Below are 11,224 nucleotides of genomic sequence, written 5' to 3' on the forward strand. Positions count from 1 at the left end.
ATTCAAGGTGTAGGGACCAGAGATTTGCAGTTTCCATTCCTAGTTGAATTCAGTAAATGCAAACCAAAACCTTGTTTGCTTTTTTTAACCTGTCCTCAGAGATTTTACATTTCCAGCCACCCTGTGGTGGCCACTTTACATTTCCAGCCACTTCGTGGTGGATACTTTTGTGCATACTCTTGCTGTGCTGGATTCAGCCAGGAAAGGGTTAAATCTCTTTACTGTGGCTGCTAGGAAGCTGTGTTAAACCAGGACACTTGCATACTCCTTAGATACTCTATGGCCTCATCATGAAGTCTCTAATGGAAAGTGACAGATCCAGGTTTGAATCATTTAAAAATCATGAGGAAAGTGGATTCAGGTGCGTTACTGCACAGAGGATGCTTTAGCTACTGGGCTACTATGTAAAAGTTGCTGACCACACCATGACTACCCACCACTACCATGATGTTCTTGAATAGAAGCGTGACCGCTTACTCTGGGTGTGTGGACAACCTCAGCTTTCCGAATGAATTACACTCCTGGGCAGACATGGACTTGGGGTCACCTAATCTGTAGATCTCAAACAGCCTCAAACAACTTATAGATGGCCATATACCAAGATGATACACAGCTTCTGAGTCTGTTTAAAAGAACTCTGGGCAGAAGAGAGAGGGTCTATAATATTTCAGATACTGCACTGAGTTAAAATGTAGATTGTTTTCTTCAATGTGTCCAACATTCCAGGTTCCAGTTTTGTGTTATCTTGTACCTTCCTTCAAGTGCTCTGTAAAATTAGTGAATTAAGACCTAGAACTTTATTATGAGATAGGTGAGAAATACTACCTATAGATTACTGTTGATTAAAAGAAGACACTGTGAGACTGCTCATGTTGACAGGCATCAGTCACTGGCACAATCAGGACTGCTGCAGAGCATACTCATTCTGATCTGTGACTCACTGGCTACCATTCCACTGTCAGTTTTATATCTACTTTTTATTGATCTACAGTTTTAGAGAGAGTTTATTCCCTCTATGACTGTACATTGTGCTTTTTCTTCAAAGGGGAATTTTATTCAAAGACTACAATGTATTCAAAATCAGAAATGGTATTTCTTTCATGCTTAGAAATGAAATATTTATCATCTCTTACTTTACCTACATTTGTTTCTTTTTCTGCATTAGGTCTCAAAAGTTGTTGGAAGGCTTCCTGCAGTCTGGAATGACAGAGCGCCTCGTATAAAGGACACTGCTACTTCACACCTAAGTAATATTGCTGAATAGGCATTAAACTGAAGAAATCTATTGTATGGTAAAGCTTTTGACAGCCTACCAATCTTCTGAACAGAAAGCATTCAACTTTTGTCTGATCAGAAGCACCTGATGTCACTGCACATGCTACAATGGAAGCCCTAAGACAAATACAAAGTTTTGGTATCTGTGTTACCTGTACGTATCCTATAGCACCCGGTATGGTGTTTGCCAGTCTTCTAGTTTCTTGCTGCTCATCTCTGAACATAAGAGCTCGTCCACTTGTTTCTAATTCACCTTTCCTTTCTATCTGGAATGCTCCTACAGAACTTTGTACTGAAAGGACTGGAGTGCAGCTGGACATGACGTTTTTTTCTCTCATTGGAAGCACACTGAAGACATCCATTGGGCAAAACATCACTCTCTTCTATCCCGACAGGCTCGGCTACTACCCTTACAAAAATGAAGTTACAGGAGAGGCGTTCAATGGAGGACTCCCCCAACTCTCACTGCTGGAGAATCATTTAAAAAAAGCCAAAGAGGACATCCAGTTCTATATTCCTTCAGATGAACAGTTTGGATTGGCTGTCATTGACTGGGAAAACTGGAGACCTGTGTGGATAAGGAACTGGGGATCAAAAGACATTTATAGACAGGAATCCATTGAACTAGTTCAGCAGAGAGACCTCAGTCTATCAGAAACCGAAGCCAGGGCTATGGCTAAAATGGAATTTGAAGCTGCAGCAAAATCAATGATGTTGGAATCTTTAAAGCTGGGCATAGAAATGAAGCCAAATCGTCTGTGGGGATACTACCTTTATCCAGACTGTTACAACTATGATTACAAACAAAACCCACACAATTACACAGGAACCTGTTTAGACATTGAAATAGAAAGAAATAATGAGCTTAATTGGTTGTGGGAGGAAAGCACCGCGCTTTATCCATCTGTCTATCTAGAGACAGCCTTAAGATCTTCCAGAAATGCCCAACTCTTTGTTCGCAACAGAGTTCAGGAAGCCATTAGAATTTCCTATGTCTCTAATTCTACTCATCCTCTCCCAGTTTTTGTGTATACACGCCCAGTATTCACAGATGTCTACGAAGAGTATCTCTCCCAGGTGAGTGGAGCTAGGCCTTAAGTAATTCAAGTTTAAGTGGAAAGAAATTACCAGGTGACACTTATTTAGCAAATATGCTAAGTCACATCAGAAAAAAAAAAAGGTGTATAGATTTACATTAAATCCGTCAAAGGAATTTGATCAAACGTACCACTAAGAGGTCTATTTTCAAAGCTTCCTCATGATATTTATCAAATAGTGGTTTATTCTCTGAGTAGTTCTCACATGTAGCAAAATACTACAAAGCTAGAAAGCATATATAGTACATAGAGGCAAGAGTAACCTCTTCCAAAGAGAATTAGTAAAACTGGGCTGCCCTAATGTCTGCTTTTTAGGTGACAAGAAAAAACAGTAAAAGGAAGTCCGTCTTTTCCTTCAAAAAGGTTTTAAAAGCTAGTGAGAAAATTCTGCCCTTAGTTGTATTCTAGTGGTTTTTGCAATGGTATTACAGCATCTATGGGTCAGTCAAGGTTAGGCTCTGATCAAGGTCCAATAATCCTCCTGCGGTTCTGGCTGCACTCTTCCCTTCACACTGTTATTATATACACCCAACCTATCAGAGGTACCACCAGTCTGGGGAATCTCTCCCTGGTCATGGAGGCCATGAGGAAGTGAAAGATTGTGATCCTGGTGCCTGCATTGTGTCTGGTGTCCTCTCACATCCCCAGGCCTTGCCATCCAGCTCCATGGATACCACCAGGGAACAAGGGGTGCTGCCAGGGATCCTGCTGGGCTCTTTTAATAATTTAAATCCTGTAATCCTTACATTCTTCCTTTTCATGTGCTGTGCCCCACAGTAAGTTGGGGTTTTTTTCCTTGTTCTTTTTCTACCCACAGACCTCTCACATCCCAGGTAGGCTTTAAGATTTTTTTAGGGGTGGGCTAATAGCTGACCCTAAAAAGAGACCTGAACAGAAAAAAAATTCCCAAATCAATCTCTGTAAAAAGCCAGCAACATTTTCTGGAGAAAAAGATTCCTGTTGGTGAAAGGTCTTTCTCTTGCTACTTTTCTGCTTTAGCACTTTCTGATAACTAAAACTAAGTTTAAAAAAAAAAAAAACCCCAAACCAAAACCGAGCTGTTTTTCCCAACCTCTGCTTCAGGCAGCATTACTGAAACCACTTACTACCAACTCTGAGCAGCCAGAAGGCAATGCAGGAAAATAAAACTTAAAATGGTTGGAGGAGTGTGTATCATATGCTTAAACACTGGCTCAGTTTTACAGCCTTGTTTGTCTAACCACATGACATATATAAATTGGATATAGTTGGCAACATTTTCTGGCATTACCTGTGCAACCCAGACCCAGAAAAAAATAGTGTAATTGAGAGCAGAATGTTTGCATCATGAATGGCTTGCTGTCTTCAAAGTAGTTATGTCGGCCATGTAATTTACTATAGGCATTATATCTTTTGCCCTTATATTATAGCTTACTTACATCAGTATGATTCTTTGCACGTTTCCTTTCAGGATGACCTGGTAAACACCATTGGAGAATCTGCTGCACTGGGTGCTTCTGGAATTGTCATCTGGGGTGATCTGAATTTAACACAAAATAAGGTATGACAGATTAATTATTATATGACATTTTTAAAGACCAATAAAGTGAAAAGGATATAAAGCACTGTGATTGCTTGTACCCTATCTTCTACTGTTAAAATGATGGCTCCATATTGCCAGTTTTCCCTAGTTAAAAAAACAGCAGATTTGAGGTTTATAAATATTGTCATTGACTGCACAGAATAAGAGTTAAATCTTTAAAAATATCTGTGTTATCTCTGAGTAACTGGGTAAGCTACCACGATAACTGTATGCAAGTTAGCACTTGTTTCGTTAATTTGAGGAAAGAATTCTTGTATCTTCATTACATTCCAGTTATGAGGTACAGAAAAAAATTCCTTGTGCTTGCCCAGAACAATTTTTAAAAGACTCTTCTACTTTTTTAAGTAGTGCACCAAGAAGTAATATTTAAAGCACCAGGAGGAGTCAGTCTGTGAAATTTCATCTCTAGTCTGTTCTGTGTGTTGTAAGTAGCACTTTGACTAATTTCATCGTAAGAAAGATTTGAGTCAGAAGGAAAAAAAAAAATCCAATTTGTTTAGGAAGGCCAAATGCATAGTTTGAAAATATTTTTGTAAGGATGTTCAAGTAAATTTTTGGAACTGGCTCATTTATACCCAGGTAAGCTAGATATAATAAACTGCTGTATAGGAAGACTCTTCTGAAGTCTTCTAAGAGTGAAGAACTGAAACTCTTCAACACTGCTGGGCCTCCTGCCACAGAAAGCATGGTGACAGAAACCTCCACAGCTTTGGAAGGGTCAAATTCCCCAAAGCATCCCTCTGACTCTTTTTGGTATGTGCCTGCCTTTGAGAAAGCATGTCAAGTGCCCCTGAAGCTTTTATTGCCCATTACCCCAATACAAGAACATAGAGGAGCAATAACTTCTATTGCTTGAATTTTGAGGTATGTATGAACAAGTAGGATCTTCCACAGCCCAGTCAGACTACATATTTGTGAACTAATTGCACCTTTTTTATTTTACTGCTATCACAGTCAGCAGCCTTTCAGCAATGAAATATTACTGTAAGCCTCACTTCTGCAAGAATTGCATCAACCAAAATTTTCAGGCAGGGTTCCTACACATACCTGAAAGAAAAACAAAAATACTACATTTACCTCAGATTCACAGAAGTGATCTCCATGAGTATAAATATCAGCTGTAACTATGTGTGGTATTAGGGAAATGTCCTAAGGAGACATAGCATCAGAAACAAAGAAAGGGTTCGCAAAGCCTCTGGTTATTAAACTGTGCCAAGCACGCACACAATACATGTCAACTTTATGATCAGTTAGCATGATAAATTCTCTTAGCATACTTTCCATATGACCATCCTCCCAAAATGCTTTCCATGCAAAAAGGCTGTGAAAGCTCCTTACTCCCTGCAGCCTAGCTATTCAGGTCAGGGGAAAACTAGACAGTCTTACAGAGATGATTTGATAAAAAAAAATATGTGTTCAGGCTGAAGAAGTGAGATTTTTTCCCAAGATCCCTTCAAACCATTCAAGACACGTAAAAAGGAACTTCAATCCCTTATGTAACTTCTTTAAATGCATCTGATTCAAAATTCTACATCAAACATACAGATAAAATGAAAGCTTAAAGTTGCCTGCTTTCTGATGTAAGTGCTTTTCATCACATCTCCAGCAACCACCCAATATATATTTGCTGTAATCCTTGAGCTATATATCAACTTCTCACATAAATTTGCTTCCAACAACCAGTTATAACTGTTACTGAAAACTCAGGAGAAACACTCGTAGATATCCAGTAGAGTACTGTTGTTAGAATGGCAGCATTTTAATGGTTTCCATACTAGAGATATGATGCTCTTTTCACAGAACACCTGTAGGACTCTGGACAACTACCTCAGGAGGACCTTGACCCCATACCTCATCAATGTCACGATGGCAGCCAGAATCTGTAGCCACGTGTTATGCCAAGACTCTGGTGCTTGTGCACGGAAAGAATGGAATTCCAATGACTATCTTCACTTGAACCCTGAGAATATTGTCATTCAAATGTCAAAGGATGGAAAATACACTCTGCAAGGGCAACTAGCATTTAAAGATCTGCAAACATTCATAGAGAAATTTGATTGCCACTGTTATGCAGGGCACAGTTGTGAACCTAGAGTTGATATAAATGACATCAGTTACCTCCATGCTTGCATTTCAGAAGATATTTGCATTCACATAACTTCAAATTCACTTTCCAATATAGAAGCTTCTGAAGAAAATATCCTGTCTAACAGAACTGTATTTTCCTTTACCTCTCAGAGTAAGGTGACATTATCTACACATCCTGAAATAGAAGATTTTCAATCTACCATCGGAAATAATATACACAATATAACAACTGGAGACTATAACACTGTTACAGCTGCCACCGGGTATCATTTAGAAGCAAACGATACTCGTACTTTCAGTAGTTCTTCATCCTGTAAGATAAAGATGTTTAATCTGTTTTGTTTAATTCTGATTTTGAGAACCTTAACATAAGTGACCCACAAAAGTGAGAATATTCTTTTCCCTGGCTGTGTTTGAAATTCTAAAGGTTTTATTTCCACAGAAAAATCATTCCTGAAAGGCCTAAAACAGCTGCAACTCTGTGGTCTTATCTGTATCAGGTAACCTGTTCTATTCCATAGGTGACACTTCAGCTTGAGTGTTATTTCTTCAGTTTAGTTCTATAAACTACTATTTGTACCAAAGATATACTGGTATGTATATACTGATTTTACCATATGAAAGGACAATCCAGAACAAGGAACATTTTTTTACAGTTTACATTTTTAACAGTTATATTTGAAAAAAAAATTTTTTTGATAATGCCATTCTGTATACTTCAAGTTAAGTCAGTTAAATACATCTCAACCTGGATCCTGTTGAGTCTCAGCAGTCAACAGGTTTGCTGCTCTATGCAGGAATTAATTTCATTCCATATCAAAATTAGCTCTCAAAATATTTGGCTTAACTATAGATCTGTGGGACTTTGCAGCATAAAATTTATCTGATTAATGTTTCTTCGCTTTTCACAATATCTACAGGGACACCATGTTTTTTCTTTTAATTAAATATTTTTGTAAGTCTTCAAATAGTTCTAACTTTACTGTAAGTGTTGACTTCAAATATTACAGCTTCATTGTTTAAAATCAGAGCTGTAGCAGTTTATCCTTCTCTCCTTCTTCCCCTCTTCTTCTCCCAAGCCCTCCCCCTTATTTCAGATGTCCCCTCCTTGGCTTTCAGTTGTTTTGTCTGGCCAACACTCCCAAGTCATCTGATCTACCCCCACACTCCCTGCCGGCACTCGTCACCAGGCCCAGTTTCTCTGTCCAGCCAGCCCCAGTCACTGGATAGGACTGTCCATGCCACTTAGACAAACGCCTGTGAGCGTGGGACTTTCTCTGTGCCTAACTACTTCCTCTGCTGGAAACCAGTTTGTTCCTCAGGAAGACTCAGCAGCAGAGGCTGCAAGATGCAGTGACACTGGGAACCTGGGGCTCTGCCTGTGATCTCCAACCTCAGGGACGCCTTTTTGATCCAGTCTGCTGACAGAACTAAGACTATTTGCTCAATACTTTTCATTGTCAAAAGCAACGTTAAAGTAGCAGAGATACCTCAGAAGAAAACCACTTCCAGTTTCATATCGAGTCCAGTTATGATTTATGTCAGTTTAAGCATTTACAAGCAATTAACTGTAATTCATTTGATAAAATAACCTTTCCAGATTATTATGTCAGATGCCTAATAGACAGCTAGAGTTTTGATGGGTGAAGAGTGGCTGCTGGCACGAATACATCAAAAAAGTCTCCCTAAAGCTAGGCATAATCTGCATAAATAAATCACCACCTCCCACAGATACAACCTGCCTCACTAATGGAAATACCTGGGATTTCATTATACTAACCCTTTATTTATGAGAAGTTGATGCCTAAATTTAGCAGAAAACACATATTATATCCACCCCCTTTGAACTTCCAGGTTGTCAGTCGTAACAGACGTGCAGAAAAACAGGTAAAGGCTTTAGATATTAACATGGAGAAATAACGTTTTATGGCTTTTGGCCAACAAGTTGATCAAGAGGAAGTGACAATTTGCTCATCGTGGTTATGGTGCTGAGTCCACAAGTTAAAGATATTTCTGCCATCAATGTTCCAAGTAGAATAATGAATAAAAAATATGTATCAGACTGTCCAGCACAAAAGAAGCCAGCTGGTTTTGAAGAAACATGGTCTTTTCACTGTAGCTTGGTTATCTGATCATGGGTAAACAAAAGCTATACTGTGTCTTGTGCATAATTCCTGTACCTGGGCTCCCTCCCTTTCACACTGGACTTGTGATAACTGTCAAAGTGTTTCTAAAACCTGGAAACATCACTGGTAATGTCTTAGTGTATTTTTTTTGTATGACTTGTATAAAGTTTTATTTTTTACAGCAGAACCCTTTAACATGGTTACAGTTTTACGGTGACGCACCAAGTTCTAGTCCAAATACTGCTTTCTTAAATCACAAGTTGGCAGTGTTTCCTGAGGTTAGTCCTGTTTGGATCTAGTGCTCTAAAAGACACTGCATCTTGTAGCACTTTGTGATAAGAGAGCTTGCAGGTTCACAAAACCTACAAGTCTTGCTGTAAATATTTTTTTTTTTACTATCAGCCAAGCAACAGCAAACAGAGCGTTTGTGACAGGGAAGGTGCGAAATCGCCGGAGAAGGAGGAATGAGAACTTAGAAGAGTGGAGACAGAGCACTCAGTGGATGCTGAGGAACTGACTGCAGAAATGAAAGAGTGAAGCAATAGGGAATGTGGACAGACCAGTCTCTTCCCATTCAACAGTTTTTATCTGCCTGGTATTTAATAGAGACAACCTTTCCCTGAGGCCTGCTGTAAAGATAAAGGAACACAGTAACTGCTGTGTTACATCAGACCTATCTATCTGATCCCATCTCTTTTTTTCTTGAAAGCAGCCAGGACCAGAAAAGCAAAAGGAAAGTGAGAGGAAAGCAGACTATTGTAATAAACTGTCCACAGAAACATGTCTTCCTAAGCTCCATCCATAAATATAATTTGGGAGACTTACGTTACCTACGTGTATCTGCAATTCGTGCTTTAAATCCTACAAATATGTCTTAGTGAAATTCAGGCCAACTACATGCTGTGTAATTTTACAGTCTTTTCCAAGCACATTATTTTTCTTTATATTATATTTGTCTTGCCTATATTCTGTGCTAGAGTCACCATGGAGTCAGCACGTGAGGGAGGAGAAAAGAAGGAAAAGGGGTGCTGTGCCCTGGATTACTGGTGACTATGTCATGTTAAAAAACCTGTGTTCTCCTGAAGCAGACTCCCCCAAAAAATGTACCTTACATTCACTGCACTTCCTGTAATCAGTAGTTGTCTCTGTAGCCCTACAGTTTCAGTTTATCTTCTTGTATTTTTCAGAATTAAATACTAGAGGAACGTCGATTTCACTTTGATTGCCATTCATTATTTTGTACTTTTCTAGGCAAAATTCAGGCTGGCAGTACTTAGGGACTGGGAAGAGCTAAAATAGGCTTGATGAAGTGGTCGAAATGAAAGATGTTTAACTACCTCCAGTGCCCTCCTTCAGTGTCTAGAAATTTTGCTAAAATTTTAATTGAAATTCTGTTTCTCTATCTGAAGAATTGGAATCTGGTTCATTGTGCTCCTGATTTGGGACACCCAAAGATATTGGCACTTTTAAGAGAGATGGCTATTAGCACTGACAGAATCTGAACAGAATTGAAATCATAGTCTGGTCCCTGCCTTACCATTTCTTGCCTCTCTGTATAAAAAATAACAATATGGTGAGAGATTTTGAGAGACAGGCCAATAAGACCACTTTGTAGACAGCCTAGGATGTGACTAGCATCCCAAGGAGTCCAGCAAAATTTGCTTTAATCCCTGCATCACACTGAGACACCCTGTTGTATATATATCAGCAAAGAAATTGCATGGAAGATTTCAGACCGGTGCAACATGCACCAGACAATTCCCAGGCACAGATTAGACCTGTGCATGTACCATCTATCACTTTTCAATACAAGCAACAAGACAGCCGAGACAGTTACATAATTTTAAAGCATATTCAGTTATGGAGCACTGATGACCCTTTTCAGAAGGCAGCTAAATTCCATCCTTCAAGTATACACGCTTAAACCTTACTTGAAAGGTTTTCACAGTGTGCTTGTGCAGGCCCCTTTGCACCAGCAGATACCTGCTCTGCCAAAGCAACACAGCCTGCAAAATTAGGGGCTTTCAAGACAGGGTCATGAGTTTCACTCCAAAGAGTAACAACAACACAAAACTCTGTTTATTGCATGGTTTAAAAAAAAATTGCTGCTTTACTAAACACTAATTTCATCTTTCTTAGAGAAATTTATTTTTTATTATTCTTTCTTGGCATTTTTTCCCTCTCCTATTGAAAACCAATGTATAGATGGCTGGAAACAGATTCAAAAAGCTTATTGGTCTTGCTTCATCCCTTAACACTACTAAATGTTTCCTGATGTGTGGCTATCCCAGAGCCTTCTGTCTATTTTTCTGGAAAGACTTCACTGAAATTTAATCCAGCATCATGGTATTTTTCTTAATGATGACAATCATGTAAACATACAATATTTGAGATCAATCCTAAGTTTTGTGTACACCAGTCAAGCATCTGGGTCTTTAGGGAACAGTCCTTTCGTTGTAGGTGCTCTGAGCCTTTCACAGCTATTTTTCTCTTCACTGTCAGTAGTACTCAGGACTGCAAAATCTTCCTGCATTTGCTGGCCCCTTGTTACATCTAAGAAAGTAAAGGGCAAGGAGGTAAAGGGCACCTATCAGTATTAGCATCCTTAAGGGAAAAACTTTGGGTTTCATCATGCTCACTAATGTGTTACCACCATCATGGTGTATTGATTATAATTCTCCTTGGCCAGTAGTAATTAGATGACATTTTTCAATGTATGCTTGTATACCCTTTAGTTTATAACTGATAAGGTATTTATTGATTAGTAATCAGATTCAAACAGACAGTATGAAAATTAATGTGAATCACTACTCTGTATATTCAGCTAACATTTTGTTTACGTGCACACAATTCCAGATAGTGCTCTTCAGTCGGATATATATATGTGGACACCAGACAATATGCAGTCACCCTTCTCTGCCTCTGTTTCCATCTCGGAAAATACATTTATAACAACAGATTTTAAAGATCCTACAGAAGAAATATACCATTTGTTGGCAGTCTCCTTCTGGAGCACACTCCTCCCTCAGGCTACTGTCCCACACGACATCCTTGTC

The 11,224-nt window shown here is 39.0% G+C and overlaps 1 protein-coding gene across 1 annotated transcript; it reads left to right on the forward strand.

Annotated features, from left to right (window-relative positions):
* The first annotated feature begins 1,383 nt into the window (after positions 1 to 1,383).
* On the forward strand, positions 1,384 to 6,414 carry SPAM1 (sperm adhesion molecule 1 (PH-20 hyaluronidase, zona pellucida binding)). Its single transcript, XM_010151817.1, has 3 exons — positions 1,384 to 2,352; positions 3,823 to 3,912; positions 5,755 to 6,414. Exons 1-3 carry the CDS (start codon positions 1,384 to 1,386, stop codon positions 6,412 to 6,414), a joined length of 1,719 nt encoding a protein of 572 aa, XP_010150119.1.
* Positions 6,415 to 11,224: the final 4,810 nt, after the last annotated feature.

Source organism: Eurypyga helias, unplaced genomic scaffold, assembly GCF_000690775.1.
Source record: "Eurypyga helias isolate BGI_N326 unplaced genomic scaffold, ASM69077v1 scaffold13535, whole genome shotgun sequence".
NCBI lineage: Eukaryota > Metazoa > Chordata > Aves > Eurypygiformes > Eurypygidae > Eurypyga > Eurypyga helias.